Source organism: Lissotriton vulgaris, chromosome 2_2 (genome assembly GCF_964263255.1).
Source record: "Lissotriton vulgaris chromosome 2_2, aLisVul1.2, whole genome shotgun sequence".
In the NCBI taxonomy this organism is placed as follows: domain Eukaryota; kingdom Metazoa; phylum Chordata; class Amphibia; order Caudata; family Salamandridae; genus Lissotriton; species Lissotriton vulgaris.
The window spans coordinates 129,519,969-129,539,821 of NC_141688.1; the positions used below are offsets into that span (position 1 = coordinate 129,519,969).

General features: G+C 45.2%; 1 protein-coding gene across 2 annotated transcripts in view; it reads left to right on the top strand.

The window, feature by feature from the left end:
• LOC147729143 (uncharacterized) overlaps positions 1–19,853 on the top strand; it is a 160,935-nt gene that overhangs the window by 69,269 nt on the left and 71,813 nt on the right. For both annotated transcript variants that reach the window (XM_086959441.1, XM_086959442.1), the window contains exon 5: positions 8,796–8,906. In XM_086959441.1, coding sequence (XP_086815567.1) covers positions 8,796–8,906 — 111 coding nt within the window. The remainder of the gene's footprint in view (positions 1–8,795; positions 8,907–19,853) is intronic.

Below are 19,853 nucleotides of genomic sequence, written 5' to 3' on the forward strand. Positions count from 1 at the left end.
TTATCTGGCTGGTCTTGTTCCCTGATCAGACAATTAATCAAAAAACGCAAAATTGTGCGTTGAACCTCCGTGTCCCTCCCCCGTTCTAATGAAATGGTATATTTTGTCTAAATTGTCCTTCATGCCTGGTAATGGGATCAGATACTCTACAGCGCGTCTTAGTCGTAGTGAGTACACGAGCATGGCACCCGCACCTGGTACTGGATCGTATATACAATGTGAAACCGTTACATTATGCTTACATTATGCTTATAGGGTGATGCTGTCATTTGTGGCGTTTGTTGTAGTCCTAACTCTTGCAGTGTTCGTGTTGGTGGCGGTGTTTGTGGCGTATTTGTGGTCCCCCCTCCCACTGACCCTTGTCCTACGTCGTCTTTCACGGCCGGTGGAGGCCGCAGCTATGTAAGCTGATCCTGTGATGTGGGCAGAGGGAGAAAAGGATTGTTGACGGGAGGAGGAGGAGGGAAGTCTGCGTTAACATAATCCGGAGCGGGCTCCTCTAAATAGGAGGAAATAAAAGCCTCAGCTGCTGTCTGTTTATGCCTACGTACTTTAGTCGGGATCAGTGGTGGCGGCAAATTACCAGGTACTTCGGAGGGTGTTACTTTAGCTAGTCCTTCAGCGAGGACGGGATACATACCCATGATGAGGGACTTTCTTTCTCTATCTGCTTGTTCTGCCTTGACCCGTTCCCCCTCTTCCTTTAGCTCTTTTTCTCTGGCTTTTTCTGCTGCTTCTTTACTTCTCTCTGCTTTGTGGAATTCTTTCTCTGCTCTCCTATGCGCTTCTTTACGCCATAATTCAATGGCATCTTTCTGGGACTGTCTTACTTTCTTTTTCCATAGTGCTTCCTCTACTTTCATAATGCATTCAGCATCCCATGTTCCTGAGGCAGGCCATCTATACTTCTCTTCTAGATCCTTCGTGTAATCTACCCATAAGTCTAGAAACAGTACGGCATCTAGCCCATGTTTCTGGTACATAAAATGACCAGGTGTGTCTCTAGGCGGAACGGGAACTGACTCTTCGAGTATCCCTTTTCTGGTCCCTATCTGACGTAATTTTGAAAACAGTGGCATGTCGGAACTAACTTTAACAAAAACACGATATACACAAGAATAGACTGGAAACAACCATTCATACTACAACACTAATACATTAAAAATGTTAAAAACAGATATATCCTAACTAGTACATAGAAAAAAACATAAACCTAAAAAACTGTTTACTTTATGTACTGCAAAACAGTACAACCATACCGGTCTCGTAAAGAGACACGTCTTTACCGCGCCCACCGAAATGGACACGTCTCTACCGTGTCTGTGTACCCAGACAAGTCTTTACCGGGCTCAAATAAATGAACCCGTCTCTATGCGTTCCCAATAACGGTACTCACCGGGAAGCAGAACTTGAAGGCCTCGGAAACTCGATACTGCGTGACTGCTACTGCTGCTGATACTGCGCATGCGCCTCGGATCAGGTGGGCCTCGGGATACCTCGGACCTTGCTCTCTCGGCTTGGGCTCTGGTTGGGATGGTCCGCAATCCTCACCGCCTCGTGTGGATGCCTGGTCGCAGTCTCCGTCTCCTCCGTGGGCCTGAGGGAGTAGGCAGGAAGTCCCGCTGTCGTGTACACTTGAAGTCCGTCACGGCTGTAGAAGGGGGCAGGGGGCTGGACCTACATCACCGGCGCATGGGGAAGGGGACTGGTCCCTATTCGGGCGCCAGATTATGTGGTAAATAAATTAATTACCCTGGCAGAATTTCTATACATTAACAAGGATCATGCATATAATGAGAGGCAGAGTCCGTGGTGTCCGATTCAGAAGGGCTTTAATTCAGTAACTCGAGTTAAGGGAGAATCGGGTTCCATCACCACTTGGGATCAGGAAGGATCGTCACCTGAACTTTATTCACAAAGTGCATTATTTATAGTTAAAACATACATTAACTAGCATAGCGAAGGCGGAGCTCCAGGCGGAGCAAGTGAAAGAGAGAGATAAGAGCACATGGGCGTGAAAAAGGGCGTGTAAGAAGGCGTACACGTGGGTGTTCACTTGATGAGTCATAGGTGTGTCATAGGTGGGTGGACACATGGAGGGGGTCTGCATGGTCAGCAGGAACCTTTACCCTACTTGTGCGCGCAAACTTGGTCATGAGGTAGAATTGACGTGTAACTGGGGGGAGCTGACTTTCGTGCTAGTAGAGGAGTCTTGGATGTCAGGACGACCTGCACTTCTGATATTATCTTGATATCTTGAGTTCGGAGGATGTATTATCTGACTTAAAGGTCGCTCGAGCAAAGGCTGCTCATTACTAAATGCTAGTGTGTGCATATATTTCTTTGTGCATTGCGTGGGGCCATGGGCCTTCTATGGATGCGGGTTCTGTAAATCACTTGAATGGAGACAGAAAGGCTAGGCCCTATCTTCTGCAGGCGGAATATGTTTACCCTTTTCATTACTGATGTGCTAGTGACTACCGTCACTAGCCCCTATCCGCACTACCTTTGGCGGAGATCCGTCCGCCTATTTGTAATCCAAAATAGAAATAATTGTCCAAAATTATCCAGTTTTCAATTAATACTTTTCTTTTTATTATTCTTTTCTTACTCTCAAGAGTTCTTGTTTTTACTTTTTTCAATGAAGAATTTTACATGATGTTTTTTTCTTTTCACAGATTATTCATTCTCTGTTTTGAAGAACATCATACATTATGCAGCAAAATGAAAAAAAAATTCTGTCCCAATGCATTTCGGGAAGAATCCCTTCGTCAGGGGAACTGTGAAAATTAATTAAACATAGTCATGAATATTTTATCCTTATTAATCAACACACGAGAGTATCAACAATTGTTTCATAATGTAACCATTGTATATCCCCTATGTATTAAAACATTTTTACGCAAACACATCTTTGATTGTAATTGTTTAACCTTATACTTAATACGAGCATAAAAAGTAGAAACATGCTGTGGTTTGATAGATCTAATGGGAGCTTCAGGCTTTAAAACTCACCATTAAATATGCTGCTGTATGAGGTTGTATAGTACTGATTCTGTCATGTAAGGAATGTTTCAAAAGAACCTTTGGGTGGGAAAGAAAGATAGTGGTAAGGTTATAAGTATATCTTCATTTGAACACGTCCTTATAGATAAGGTAATGCTGTTTCTAAATACCTTGTTAGAGAATCTCGCTTGTTTTTCAAGTATTGTGTGCGAAGAAGTGGAGGCTTACTCTGTTTAGAGCGATGCTTCTGCGGATAAACAATTAGAGAATTTTTTTTGTAATATATACATGTTTAAAGCGATTTGTTCTAGTCAAATAGAATCACTTGGTTTACCTCCAAGGGTCTATCCGAATTGATAAGAATGCAAGATACTCTTCTGCGTGGGCCCAGGCTATCGGCGTGATAAGTAACTGAGAAAGTACATACAAGGATTTTTTTTAGAAAATGATACTTTAGCTGTATATACCCTATTGAGATATTTATCTATGTGGAAACTAACTTGCTCATATTTTTACGATGATGAAATGGAATGGTTGTTGTACGTCAACTTGTTTAAACTAGCGGGTTTTTAATGCGGGAGACGCTACAAAAATAACACACCTAAAATACGACTTTCATAATACTGACCGGCGCTTACCGGTAACTTAGTGAATTGCGCTGGTTTATATTTACCGATGTGGAGTAGTATAAGGTGGTGAACTCTGGGCTGGTTCTTGTGTTCAAAAATGCAGAAAGCCTCCGTGGTTACAATTGCAATGTCTGTATAAAAATCGAAAGGTTTCCGTTAGGGTAAAAAGTACGAATGATAGATTAAACAGAACTGGTATGTTGGTAAATGGATACTATCCACAGAAAGATGCCCCGTGCTTTTTATGCTATCAGGCTCCGAAACGGAGGGGGGTTCGGCATCTGTGGTGACAAAGATAATAGGTTCAAATGGGTGTAAACTGACGGTAAGGCAAAGAGCTATTAAACACGGTCCTAGATTTACCTTAGTTGTGAAAAATCTCAAGCTGTATCTTCACCGTTTGGAAAGAGCAACCGCCGAGCAAGATGCGACGCAACGTTTCCTCCGAAGTTTGAGTCGAGATAGAAAACGGACTGAGGAAGTGACTTATCGTTAAACGAGAATGGACATAAAGAAGATATTTATTTTCTACCGGATCCAACAGGTTAACCTATCCAAACCCATTTAGACCCAACAGTATTTCTTCACTTTCCATCGTCTCACTCAACATACAGAACATGTCCTCTTTTCTTTTCACTAAAGCCATTTTTCTTTTAGTATATTTTCTCTTTATTTAGGTATAGATTCATCACACACTCTATCATTTTTACACCCCCACACGGATAGTAACACATGCAGCTATTAAGTATCTTCTTTATGTCCATTCTCGTTTAACGATAAGTCACTTCCTCAGTCCGTTTTCTATCTCGACTCAAACCTCGGAGGAAACGTTGCATCGCATCTTGCTCGGCGGTTGCTCTTACCAAACTGTGAAGATACAGCTTGAGATTTTTCACAACTAAGGTAAATCTAGGACCGCGTTTAATAGCTCTTTGCCTTACCGTCAGTTTACACCCATTTGAACCTATTATCTTTGTCACCACAGATGCCGAACCCCCCTCCGTTTCGGAGCCTGATAGCATAAAAAGCACGGGGCATCTTTCTGTGGAAAGTATTAAATTTACCAACATACCAGTTCTATTTAATCTATCATTCGTACTTTTTAACCTAACGGAAACCTTTCGATTTTTATACAGACATTGCAATTGTAACCACAGAGGCTTTCTGCATTTTTGAACACAAGAACCAGCCCAGAGTTCACCACCTTATACTACTCCACATCGGTAAATATAAACCAGCGCAATTCACTAAGTTACCGGTAAGTGCCGGTCAGTATTATGAAAGTCGTATTTTAGGTGTGTTATTTTTGTAGCGTCTCCCGCATTAAAAACCCGCTAGTTTAAACAAGTTGAGGTACAACAACCATTCCATTTCATCATCGTAAAAATATGAGCAACTTAGTTTCCACATAGATAAATATCTCAATAGGGTATATACAGCTAAAGTATCATTTTCTAAAAAAAATCCTTGTATGTACTTTCTCAGTTACTTATCACGCCGATAGCCTGGGCCCACGCAGAAGAGTATCTCGCATTCTTATCAATTCGGATAGACCCTTGGAGGTAAACCAAGTGATTCTATTTGACTAGAACAAATCGCTTTAAACATGTATATATTACAAAAAAAAATTCTCTAATTGTTTATCCGCAGAAGCATCGCTCTAAACAGAGTAAGCCTCCACTTCTTCGCACACAATACTTGAAAAACAAGCGAGATTCTCTAACAAGGTATTTAGAAACAGCATTACCTTATCTATAAGGACGTGTTCAAATGAAGATATACTTATAACCTTACCACTATCTTTCTTTCCCACCCAAAGGTTCTTTTGAAACATTCATTACATGACAGAATCAGTACTATACAACCTCATACAGCAGCATATTTAATGGTGAGTTTTAAAGCCTGAAGCTCCCATTAGATCTATCAAACCACAGCATGTTTCTACTTTTTATGCTTGTATTAAGTATAAGGTTAAACAATTACAATCAAAGATGTGTTTGCGTAAAAATGTTTTAATACATAGGGAAGATACAATGGTTACATTATGAAACAATTGTTGATACTCTCGTGTGTTGATTAATAAGGACAAAATATTTATGACTATGTTTAATTAATTTTCACAGTTCCCCTGACGAAGGGATTCTTCCCGAAATGCATTGAGACAGAATTTTTTTTTCATTTTGCTGCATAATGTGTGATGTTCTTCAAAACAGAGAATGAATAATCTGTAAAAAGAAAAAAACATCATGTAAAATTCTTCATTGAAAAAAGTAAAAACATGAACTCTTGAGAGTAAGAAAAGAATAATAAAAAGAAAAGTATTCATTGAAAACTGGATAATTTTGGACAATTATTTCTATTTTGGATTACAAATAGGCGGACGGATCTCCGCCAAAGGTAGTGCGGATAGGGGCTAGTGACGGTAGTCACTAGCACATCAGTGGTTTAATCAACAAGGAGACTGGCCGCTCCTTCCCTCCAAGCACACCACAACCCAAACAACAAGAAAAAACTTTTTCCGATAGATGAAACGTATTAAAAGGAGTGCACCTCACAACCACCAACAATTGCAATACCCTTTTCATTAGGCAGGAATGTGTTTCGGAGGAGCAGAGCAGATAACTGTAAGCAAAATACTGTCTTGGCAGGCCGAGCTGGGCACCTCTCGGCTGAGCAGGAAGTATGTGAGAGGTCAGGGATACATAGCTAAACTGCAGCTTTCAGAGTGTCGGGAGGCTTGGAGCCTGAATTCGGGTCCTGGCTCGGCTGAGCCACAAAAACGAGTTCATCTCGACTTTTAAACGTGCACCATGTAAATGCATTGGCAACATAGGCCTCAGTGCAGAATTAACGTTTCTTTCATGGAGGGCTTGGTAACTGACATGTTAACATTGGACGGAAATGCAGAGGCATTATTATTACAGGCATGAGAAGGGAATTGCATGATGACATGGACATACATGGGGTATATATACATACATAGGGTACATGTGGGGGACACACTGGCCATATAAAATTTCTATTTCCTCACTGCACCTGTAAGACTATCAAGACCTCCTCTTGTACTTCCACAATGATCCTACAAACACATGTAAAGCTATCTCACTTTGCCAGTAATTGTGAGGCACTGTATTTGTTTTCAAATGGCTTTATGGAGAATAGTGACTAGTAGACTAGGGCGAAATTTACATTATGCTGGCGTAATATGGGTAATTTTGCATTACGTTTGTTACTGAATTCCTGAAATTATGTGATTATGACACTTATCATATTTACATGCCATTCACTGTAAAAATGTACAGCAAAACTTGTCATTTGCGGTATACATTTACCAGGAAGGCATGCAAACATCTAAATACGAGCGGCTGTTTTTCAACGTGCTTCCTTTAAATGCATCCTTTCACCAAAAATTGACGCAAGGATGCATTTTGGCCTGTAATCTAGTACAAAATGGAGTATTTACATTACATGATTTTACGCTGACAGAATGATGAGCGCAGTGGTCAAAGCTGTGAAAAATCTCATGAGACTTGCTGACTCTCACCGGCTTTCATTTGGGTTTTTGCTTTTTAGCCCCTGTAATCCATGCCCTTGCCGCCTCTTCTATCTCAAAAGTAGTCATCAATAGTCTTATCAGATTTTTCACAGCTTTGACCACTGCGTTTATCATTAGGTATATAACACAGCAGGAGTGAGTCTGCAAGTTTTCTCAGAACAAACTGTAGACAAACTTTTTGTTATGCAGAAAACAGACAGGCATCCCTGGAGAAAAATGTGGATGTAGAATGTGAGACAAAGGAGTAATGGGGTACATAGAACACCTTGAAGAGCAGAAGCATGTTTTGTGAAGTTAGGTGAGGTACAGTAAGAAAAAAGCTTGCCTCACTGATAAGTAATTACAATTCTCTAATTAGCACTGTCTTTAACCATGTCATTCTACTCTTAAATCTCCAAAGAAAGGGGTTTACTTTGGTAACTGAACAGTGCCCAGTGGAACATAGAGTGGGCTTTTGTGTTGTTATTTAAAACCAGCTACTTTGTCCATGTTTCAGTCACAGTTAAGTGTGTTGTTCAGTTTCCAGAGTGCCCTTAACAGTGTTACCTTAGATACCAAATACAACCAGGTACTTTATAGGTTATACATCTGGATCCTTGGGTAGTCCAGAGCCTCTCATAAGGGACTACAGAAAGCTGACTTAAATTCATAGAGGGACAGTATTTTTAGGGGGGGATGAGGATAATTGGGCCTATGCCTAGTAGGACTGGGATTCACTTCAAGCTGTTACTGGGCGGTGCTGCAGTCTGATAAATACATGAGTGGGTAAGTGATTTCAAACATCCTTTTGTCTTGCTTATAACTTTGGCCCATCTTTGCAAATCTGTGCCCAGTGGCTGCTGCACATGGATGAAGGTCTATTGTGCTATGGGTTTGGAGGATTCAGCTGAGGCGCCCTCCATTTAGGGGTCACTGCTAACAGACAGAGGCATTGATCTTACCGCAAGGAGGACTGGGCTCAGTTTGTAGTAGATGTCCATGCTGTGTGGTCTGTGGCCGTTGCATGTGGTCAAGGCTGTGTGGAGAGAGTTTGTGGACAGGCGAAGGATATGTCTGCTTTGGGACTAAGAGTATGTGCAGCAGATTCAAGTGCAGGGGGTAATGGGTGCAGGGCGTGGGCCAAGTTTAATGCATGTGCCGGGTGGCTATGACATTTTGTTGAAGGCTGTGGCTTTGGAGACACAAAAATGTGTCAGGCCTTGCTGGAGGATGGGTTTATTGATGCCCAGTAATGTAATTTGTATTGTTATGTATGATTTCACAAGCAGCTCATAGTGGTTGTGAAAATTATGGTTGTGTAGTTACTTTAACTGTGAATTTAAAGGATTTTAGGTTTTGTACTGTAGACACTGTCACAAAAACTATGCTTTTTTGCTTTATTACATCTTCCAATGCGACCTTTTTGTTAATCTTTGCTAAGGTTTTTCAGTGAATGTCATTTGTAAAGTTGACAAAATGGACCAAATAATACATTATCCCAATCTTTTATATTTGGGTTCTCTTTAGATGTCACATATAGTGGTTGTACAAAGCAATGCATGTTCTTGTGTAAATGATGCAATTGAAGTACAACTCCCATAGATGTTTATTTTAATTTTCTTTAGGTCACAAAGCCATCATTCCTATAATTTCATTGAGCATCAAAGAGGAGGAGGATTCCTACCCAATGAGCCACCAAGACACTGATAGAAGGGAAAGTACAGTATGCCATACAGGTAAGAAAATTATTTTTGGGGTCAGTGTGTTTTACCAGTCATCTACTGTGACATCTACTTGTCCTCTGCTCACACCTTTCTTGTGCTCTGGAGTGTGTTCTAATGGTTTCCGATAGCAGTGGTCAGTATAGTCAAGGCTAATTAGGAACATGATGCAAAGTGCATCTCCAGTTTTAGATTTCAGGAGTCAGATGAAAAGTTCCAGCAAACCAATATCCCTAGAGCATTGGATATATCTGCATACATAAACCATACCGAATAAAACAAATGACATGGAGGACAATGCAGCGGGACTGCATGGCTGCAGAAATAAGGTAAACTGCAGTTTAAACTACGGGATTTGAATGATCAGGAGCATTCCTTATTGGATTAGGTATGCATCACATAGGTAACACAGGGGCTGTTTGATAAAAATCCGAAACCCTTGTAGTGGGGATCACAGAATGCAAGGTGAGCAGTCCTTCTGTCAGTCTTAGAGAAGAAAGAATCTTATAAAAATAGACTGGTATGTAGGTCAATATACCGAATGTATGAAGGCTGAAGACAGACTGTACACAAGCAGGTTGGTTGTTCTTGTGCCACCAGAGAGTACCTGAAGTAGACTGAATGATGCATGTGTGTTAGTTGCAAGCATCAGTTGCCAGGAAGATTCTGGGTGTGACCTCATGGAAGGATTGTGCTGGGGGACCTTCTTTACGTCCTTATCATCAGAATCATTGGAAGCATGCCTTTCCACAGCCACAACAGATTCTGCATAATCAGACACATGCTACATTATCCACAATCGATGATTTCTTAAGAAATGGCATTCTGCCTAACTTAATCAGAATATCTCAGATGATATTGGCCATTTACATGTGTCTTCTTCACTGCTTAAGATTTGTTTTTGATAATACACTACACGTACAGTTGGCAAATTGTGTTACTGATCAAAACAAGACAATAACATAAGGTAAAAGAGGTTGTAAAAATCAAGTATGGGAGACCGGACACTAGAAATGAACGAGGTAAGAACTCTTTAGGAGAGATTGGATACAAACCTTTAATCTATTCTTCTCTCTCGCCCCAAAAAGAAGAGCATGGCTTATACATTCACCAATTATGATTGATGTTGAAATCTCATAACATGCTGGAAAACAAATAGTTGCAGCATGAGTTGACAGGTCCTGACCACCATCTATAAAGTAATCCCATGTTGGATGGTAACTTTCGTTTGCAGCTGACTCAGGACTACAACTCGGGCACAAACTTTGTAGTCCTATAGTTTTTGCTTGGCTCATTTTTGCCTGGTCTAATCTTGCACATACTTGTCATACAAATGGTGCATGTGTTCATCCGCTCATAATATTGTTCTAGTCTACTTTCTGATTGTTGCTACTTTTCTTCATTCACATTTCCTGTGTTCGAGGCATGTGGGCTGCTGAATTCATATCTGTGCATAGTCCGCCACCTAGTGTTGGGTCCGGATGATTGCACATTGTTGTCCTGGAAGAGTCTTCGAAGTATCACGAGATAGGTGGCTCCTCCCCTGGACTACAGTGCGCATGGGCATCGCCTCCATCCCCAGATTGTTTTTTTCCGCCATCGGGTTCGGATGTGTTTTCGGTTCCCTCTATCGGGACCGATAGTTGTTCTACTTTTACTCGAGACCAAAAGGTCTTTAGGCTGGGCGTCGGTATAGTTGCGTTCGGGTTTCTTACTGACTCTCAGCTCCGATCTCCTACTGCCCTTCCACGTGCTTTCGACGCGGACGGGCCTACACTACACCCTTTGCTATGGAGCGGACTCCATTCAAGAAGTGTCCGCTGTGTCACTCTAAATATTCGCACCTCGACGTGCACCCCGTGTGCAATACATGCTTGTCACCGGATCACCGTGAAGACACCTGCATGGCGTGTTCGAAATTTAGGAGTAAGAAAACTTTAAAGATTCGCCGGGCTAATCGGCTCCAGGCTCAATTGTCGGCTTCGGCACCCCCACCTGATGACATCTTCCAGGAATCTGTTGAGGGAGAAGACGACGTGCAAGGGTCGGACTCTGGCCCCGCGTCCGAGGAAGAGACCGGCGACGCGGTTGATGAGGCCTACGACGAAGTCTCCGACGAGGTAGGGGACGACGAACGGGCTTGCCCCACGATGGGAGATAGCTCTGAGGAAGAGCATCCCCAACAAGACTCCGGGGTTACTCCCCGTCATACGGCCCAGGTCGAGGGATCGCCTTTGGGCCTTACCCAAGATCTAAGTATGAGTCCTACGTCCCCGCCTCCGGGCCCGGTCACGGACATTTCTACGAAGAAACCGAAAGTGAAGCCAACTGGTCTCGCACCCTCGGATGCGAAACCGAAACCGAAAGTGGCGTTGGTGAAGAAGGTTCTGGAGGCGTCAACTTCCACGAAACCCAAAATGGCCGACTTGAAGAGCCACGCCAAAATGGCCGACCAGAAGAGCCACGCCAAAATGGCCGACCCGAAGCCCTCTGGGTCGGCGCCGAAGGTAAAGGCCTCCGACGCGGCTGCATCGGCACCGAAAGGGGTCGTGGACCCGAAGACGTCTTCGAAGAAGCGTCACGCGGACGGTGCGCCTGGCCATGGGGCGTCGGCCCCGAAGAAGAGGCCTATCGACGATCGGGCTCTCGAAGTCGACGAGTCGCTCGAGCCGGTTCAGCCCTCGGCGTCCCTTACAAGGAAGGTGGGGGAATCCTTGAAGCGGATCCAACAGTCCACTGTGGTTCCCAGCCAGGACACTGTAGTGCCTCGACCCACGCAGAAGCCTGCTAAGGAACAACCGCCCATTCGTTTTACCCTTCCACCCAAAACTGCGCCGAAGGCCTTCGCGCCGAAACAGGGCGGACACTCACAGGAGGTATTGACGCCGAAAGCTGCCCTGGTGGTGTCGAAGCTTCGGCTCCAGCCGCTTGCGGTGGAGGAACGTCGTGAGGTGATCATCGACGCCAACACCGGAAAATTGTCGCTCCTCAAACGAAAGATTACGTCGGAGCCGGCCTTGGAACCTTTTAGGATTCCACTCAAGAACAAGAGGTACTCTGCGGACTCTTCGGCTCTGATGGAACCTCTGTCTCCACAAGCCCCGGAACACTCGCCGGCCCATTCCCCCGCGCCTTATGTGGACGAGGACGAGGACGAGTACACCTATCCTGCGTACTCGGATCCGGAAGAGGAGCATGTGCCCTGGACAGCGGGAGGCGACGCAGACGACCCGCAGTCGGGTCAGGACACTCAACTTTTCGCCGCAAAGACGTCCCCGACAGAGGACTCGGCGGCCTCCAATGCCCTTATAGAGAGAGCTGCAGCGAACCATGACGTCGAACTGCACTCGGACCCCGTGGATGCGGACTTCTTAGTCCACACCTTCTCGGTAGCCGAAAAACAAGTCAAAACACTACCTATGCTTAAAGGGGTGCTGAAGCATGCCCAGGAGGTATTCAAGGAGCCCACCCGGGCGCGGGTGGTCAATCCTCGCATCGACAGAAAATATAAAGCGGCGCCCACGGATCCCACGTATATTAAGGGACACTTACCATTGGACTCCCTGGTGGTGTCCAACGCTCGGAAGAGGGCGAATTCGCAGACTACTGGTGATGCTCCTCCCCCGGACAAAGAGTCCAAGATCTTTGAGGCATCAGGCAAACGCATTGCTGCACAGGCAGCGAACATCTGGAGGATCTCTAACACTCAAGCCCTGCTTGCACGTTATGATAGGGCCCATTATGACACATTAGAGGCCATCCTGCAACACTTGCCTGACCAATACAAGGAGGCGGGGGAGATGCTCATTCAGGAGGGTAAACTCATTACAAATGCATCCATCAAATGTGCCCTAGATGTGGCAGACACTGCCTCCAGGGCTATCAATACAAGCGTGTTACTTAGACGTCATGCCTGGCTTCGAATTTCGGGGTTCAAACCCGACATACAAACCACAATACTGGGTCAAACAGTGAATCCTGACCATCTGTTCGGCCCTGAGGTGGATGCCTCCCTAGAAAAGATGAAAAAAGATACCAAAACCGCCAAGTCTATGGGGGCTTTACAAAATCAGCAGTTTCGGGGTGGTTCCTTTCGCCGCTCCAATTCAAGAGGCACCTCGAGGGGCCAGGCATCCCAGTCCACGCAATACTACAAGGGTAACACCCAGTCCTCGTATAACAACAACAAGGGCAGGGGTGGCTACAGAGGCAATAATATCAAAGGCAGGGGACGTGGAAACAATGCCTCCAGGTCCACCACCTCCAACAAGCAGTGACGTCTTGTCACTTCCCCCCGATCACACGACACCTGTCGGGGGGAGACTCCAGCAGTTCCTGCCGGCGTGGAGATCCATCACCACAGACAGGTGGGTGAGGTCTCTTATCCAGTACGGGTGCTGTCTAGAACTTACGTCCATTCCACCGGACATACCGCCAAGAAGCCGTGCTATGTCCGACGAGCACTTGACCTTGTTGCAGCAAGAAGTACTGGTCATGCTGCAAAAAGGGGCGATAGAGCTCTTTCCATTGCAAGAACGGGGAACAGGGGTTTACTCCCTGTATTTTCTGATCCCCAAAAAGGACGGATCACTCAGGCCGATCCTGGACCTCAGACCCCTGAACTGGTACATCAACTCGGAGCACTTCCATATGCTCACATTGCAGCAGGGGGACTTCCTAGCAACGCTGGATCTGAAGGATGCCTATTTCCATATTCCCCTGCATCCTTCCCACAGAAAGTATCTCAGATTCACGATCTTAGACCAGCATTACCAGTTCAGAGTCCTGCCGTTCGGGGTCACCACGGCACCGAGAGTATTTACGAAATGCCTAGCGACTGTGGCGGCGCATCTCCGTCGCCAGCACGTCCATGTCTTTCCATACCTAGACGACTGGCTTATTCAGGCAAAGACGGAACAGCAGTGCGTAGACCACGTGTCACGCACCATTCACCTCCTGCACGATCTGGGATTCTCTCTGAACTACCCAAAGTCCCATCTCCAGCCCGCCCACGTGCGACAGTATCTGGGCGACAATCGACACTCTGGCAGCCACTGCGCAGCCGAGTTCAGTGAGAATCGCCAGTATCCAGGCGCTGATCCAACGATTCAGACCCCAACACTCGCTTCCAGCGAAGGTGTTCATGCAGTTGATAGGCATGATGGCCTCCTGCATCTCCATTGTCCCGCACGCGAGACTACATATGCGTCCGCTTCAGGAGTGCCTAGCACGTCAGTGGACTCAGGCTCATGGGCAACTGACAGACCTAGTGTTGGTGAGCGGTCGGGCGTACAACTCTCTGCATTGGTGGAATCCACAAAACCTTTGCAAGGGCCGACCATTCCAAGAGCCTGTCCCACAGATCATCCTGACGACGGACGCCTCTCTCCAGGGATGGGGAGCGCATGTACTCCACTACACTGTGCAGGGACTATAATAATAATAATAATAGGGGGTCTTGTAAAGCGCATGGTGACGCACAACGGCGTATCCCCGCGCTCCGATACGAGCATGGTAAGAGGCGGTACTGAGGGGAGGCCGTTATTTCACATATAGGAGTGTTTTTAGCTTTGCTCTGAATATCGACTCAGTAGGTTCCAAGCGCAGCGCAACCGGAAGTTTATTCCAGCTGGATGAGGCAAGATACCTGAAGGACCTGCCGCCCATCCTAGCTCTGGTCACTTTGGGAATGGTAAGGCGCCCTGATCCAGAGGATCTGAGTGCGCGTGTCGGCTCGTAATGAGTCAGGAGACCCTGAAGTGGAAAGGGTGCCCTGCCGTTAATAATCCGATGACAGGTGCAGAGGGCCTTGAATTCCACCCTGCTTCTGACCGGGAGCCAGTGTAAGGCCTGGAGAGCGGCTTTGGAGGCTGATCTTCTCGGCAGTTTGAGCACCAGCCGGGCAGCGGCATTTTGCAAAACCTGTAGACGGCTCAGGTTTTTCTCAAGGGTACCCAAATAGAGCAGGTTGCCGTAGTCCATTTTGGACGTGACTAAAGCGTGCACTAGTGTCCTGCGGGCTTCGGTGGGAAGGAGCTCCAATACCTTCCTGATGGTCTTAAGGATCCCGAAACAGGTGCCAACCACCCTGTTTACCTGGGGACCAAAGGTCAGATCGCAATCGAACCAAATACCTAAATTCCTCGCCTCCCGGCAGGGAGTGGGAGCTGGTCCCAAGCACGGTGGCCACCACGCTGACGTCCACGCCGCCCGATCACCCCCCACCACCAGCACCTCAGTCTTGTCGCCGTTGAGTTTAAGGCAGTTGGCAGACATTCAAAAATATAAACTTTATTCGGATTATTACGATCCATAAAAGCATTACAATTACAATTAAAATCTTTCAAAGAGGTCTAGTTTACAAGTTAATAAAAAAGCAGGAAATGAATTACAGTGCTGTTTAAAGGTTTTTCCGATGTCTATAAATACATTTCAGAAAATTAAGGACATGGTAACATGTGGCTTCGGTGTCCAAAAGCTGCAAACTTAGCATGGCTGCTCTGCATTGTCTGAGACCCCAAGATTTTAAAAGGGTCAGTAGCCAGAGTTTGCGGTGTTCCTGATAAAATTTGCAAAACAAGACTGTGTGAATAGAAGATTGACTTGATGTCCCGTCACATGGGCATGGAGGTGAATTTGGGTCCCACACATTTGGCGTTGGAAAGGCCACCAGTTTATGAAATATGTTCAGTCTAAATCTTATCAGGAGAAAACGTTCGAAGGTACCAATGTCAAGTTTTAAGTACGGCTGCATTGAAAGAGTAGATTGAACCAGCGTAGCATGCTGCACCGACTGTTTTCCAGCTTCTGCCTGAAGTCTCATATTTGTCAGATGATCCAACGCTCGCTTCTTTAAATTATCGTTTGCGAGTTCTCCAATTTTTTCGGGATTAAGATAATATTTTTCCAATCCAAGGTCGCCAAGAAAGGTCCGGATATAGGCCAGCCATTTGATTTTAAAAGCGTAGTGCAGAGACATTGCATCCGCCAATATTGTTTTTGTGAGGTCGTTTGTGTCTGAAACCCAAATACGTCGCCAAAGTAGAAGTGGTTGGATTTTGGCAAGATCTTCAATGTATGGTGCCCCTAATTCTAAGTGGCAGGCGTAAACGGAGGATGTTTTGGGGGCAGATAGGATAAATCTAAAAAACTTATTACGTCCGTGTGTCCCCATAGTCCTGCTCCATATAGGGCTGTAGATTGGCACTTGGCTCTATATATGGTTAGCAGTTCTCTGGGTGGGCGTTTTCCCAATTTTTGGGAAAACGTCACCAAAGCTGCTAGTGCTCTTTTGAAGCAATGCTTTCTGGCTTCTATTGCTGGTTTCCAGGAGAGTTTATTGTCTATCGTGACCCCCAGATAACAATAATCGTTTGTTGAGGCAATTTTTTGGCTGTCGAGGTAGATGGATTTTTGCTGTTTTTTCCCGACCCCAGCCTTCATTACGAAAGTTTTTTTCACATTTATATGGAGGTCAAGAGTTCTCATATACTGGGAATATCTGTTTAGGGACCTTTGGAGTTCACGGGGAGTTTGTGCAAGGAGGACGGCGTCGTCCGCGTACAGCAGAGCGGGGATCGGGAGGTGTTTGGCCCTTGGGAGGTCACGGGCACCCTTTAGTAGCTCAACCTCCAAGTTGTTGGTGTAGAGGGAGAAAAGAAAGGGTGCCAGGACGCATCCCTGTCTGACCCCCCGCTCTACTGTGAAGGTCTCCGTCAGTTCTCCCTTTGTCCCGTAACGAACTCTTGCGGATGGGTTGAAATAAAGTTCCCTTAAAAAGTTCAGGAGTGGTTGGTCTACCCCCATCTGTGCTAGAAGGGACCACAGTTTTGTGTGGGAGACGCAGTCAAAGGCCGCGGACAGATCTACGTAAGTCATATAAAGTTTTGCCTTCTTTGCGTGCACATATTTTCCGACAATTATTGATAAGTTTAAGGCTTGCTCAACGGTGCCTAATCCTTTTCTGAATCCGAATTGAAGGTCGGATAGGACACCTTTTTCTTCCGCCCAATCCTGTAGTCTTTCTAGTATCACTCTTCCTGCTATTTTCCCCAGCGAGTCCAACAGGGAGATTGGACGATAGCAGGCGGGGTCCATACGATTACCTTTTTTGAAAATCGGGACCATTATGGACCTGGTCCAGGACTCTAAAATTCCTACTTTTGCCGTAGCGCTACAAACCCTTGTTAAAATTGGTGCCCAGAGATCTGTCTGATGTTTAAAAAGGTCTGCTGGGACGCCATCCGGCCCTGGAGCCTTACCTTTTTTGGTAGAGTTCAATGCCACAAGAATTTCAGAAATTTCGAATTTTATGTCTATTGGGTATGGTGGGAGTGTTTTTTCTCCTTCTTCTAGCTCTTGGTCATAAGTTGGTTTTTGAAAGATGCTAGTGAAATGTGATACCCAGGTTGCAGCATCTATGGCGGCTTCGATTTTTGGGCCCGAATCGTCCGCCAGGAAAGGAGTTCTAATAATTCTCCAGAAGGCTGTTGAATTTTTTTCCTGAGCGCTAGTATGGAGTTCGTGCCACAGCGCTTGCTTCAGTTCCTCTTTCCTCTTTTTCCTTGTTTTTAGGTATTCGCTCCTGAGAGTGGCTATTGTACTGAAGTCCCTATCACTTTTATTTAAGGCTAACTTTAGTCTTGTATGTGCCTTAGTGCACTCTTGATTGAACCACCCTGTGGTCCGCAATGAGTCAGTTTTTTGTTTTCTTGTAAGTAGCATCTTTGTTTTTTCCATGATTTGGGCGAAGTTGGTTAAAAGTTCCATGTCATTAGTAGCTATGTCCAAACAGGCTTCAATTTGGGGGTAAACTGACCTTATTAATTCTTTGGTGAGTTCATCAGGATTGATCCTCTCCCACTTTATGGTATACCCATTTGCTTTATCCACTTTGATGTTTTCCTGAGTCAATGCATTTGCTATTATTGCTGGAGAACATTTTTGATGAATTAGTAGGACTTTCAGAGTTAGTATTGCGTGGTCACTCTGAGAGTTCGGTAGCACTTCAAAGTTCTTTACTCTTGATTGCAGAGAGGCTGATATAATTATAAAGTCTACCGTAGTTTGATGGCCTCGTCCTATGTAGGTAGGTGCAAGTGAGTTTTCCCCATATTCCAAGGTGTTTACTATCTGGAGATCCAGATCGGATAGGAGATCATTCATTTGCCTTCCCGTTTTGGTGTGTGAAAAATGTGTAAGTAAGAGGCCATCTTCTGTCACCATGCCTGGGCATTTTCTTTTTAGTTGGGTACAGGCGTGAAGATTAAAGTCGCCTGCCCATACTATTGTTGCCGGGCCTCCTACTCCTTGCTGCGTTATAAGGGTGGTTAATATTCCATGGAGATGGGCCAATACTCTCTCTAAGTCCAATTCCTCCAGATTATTATAAAAGTTAATAATGATCATCGACTCTCTTTTCTGGAAATAGAGACCTAGGATCTGCAGGTTTGGTGTCAGTTCAATAACCTTTGTTCTAACGTTTTGAATGGTGTTAGCTAGATAAATACACAGACCTCCCTTTGGTCTGCCTAAATGTCCCGACTGCGCGAGAGATGAGTACGTCTTGTACCCCTGCAGGTGATATTCTTGTAGTGACCATGTCTCCTGTATGCATAATACTTGGTGGTTAAGCGTATGATACAGGATTGTCCCATCCTCTATTTTTGTCCTTAAACCAGCGATATTCCATGAAATCAAGCTCAGGTTTGTTAAGGTGTCATCTGGGCTTTGTGTTGTTTTTAGTTTCACGGGGGCAGGTGGAATCTCTCGGTCTGGAGAGACTGATGGGAGTTCGATGGGTTCCATACGATCTGTATGGTTTTGGGAGTAATCCTGAATTTGTGGTGGTCAATCGACGCCGTCCAGGGGACTATATCTGTTTGCTAAGTGGAGGCCGTTCCAATTGTCCCAGCATGTGGGGTCGTTGTTCTTTATCCGATGGTCCTGTCCACTCCAATCATTCATATCTCTATCTTGGTGATTTGGGCCTAATGATTTGAATGGGGGAAGCCATCCTTGCCGCGGCTGTTGCCATAAGTGTTTGTTGTAATGCGTAGATTGCTGAGGTTGCCACCATTGTTGGGTATTGTGGTGTGACCATGGAGGTGGGTTTACCGGAGGTGGTGTAACAAAAGGAGTGGATTGGGGAAATAAGACAGGTGGATGCCACTGAAAGGCTGGATACTGTAAGTTTTGCAGGGATCTAGACCTCTCTGGGTGGTGTTGGGGGTGGTACATATTGTAGTCGGAGGGGTTTATAAGGTTGGGGTTTGTTGGGTGTGCGAACGAGGAGAAATTTTTCCTTGTCGATGGAGGTAGAAAGTAAGACAAGGGAAGGGGGTTTATTTGTGTGGCAGGTCCTCTATTGGACGAATTGCAAATGTAGTTTGCTGCCCCTATCTCCCTAAATTTGATACTGATGACGTCCCCCGCTATTGTCTTTGTGCTTCTACCAACCCAATCTCCTCTACGTGCAGAGAAGATGTCGCCCCTGATGTGGGCGGGTAGTGGTCTGTGGATATGGAGCCACTGGGCACATTTGTTCCTCAGCTCTGCGAAGGTTTCTCTTACGCCCTCCTTCAGTGGGGGAACTGCTGTTAACACCACCACGAAGGGAGAAGCTTCCGGGGGTAAGTTGATTATTTTGGGCCGAGGTTGCTTGGTCTTCAGATCTGATGGATTTTCTTGGGAGGGGGTCTCTGCTGGAATGGTAAGATTTCCTTTTGTTTGCCTGTTATTTGTTTTTGATTTTGATTGACCTTCTGGATCTATTTGAGAAGCGGAGGAAGGATCTACCGCGTCCGAGATGTTTTTGGGGGCATCCAGATTGGTCGCTTTTTTGGGTAATGGATGTGTTACTGCCGCTTTTTTGGTTAATGATATATTAGTCTTATTTATTGTACTAGTTATTTGTTTAGTATTGGATGGTTTTTTTGGGGGTATTTCCTGTGCGCCCTGCAT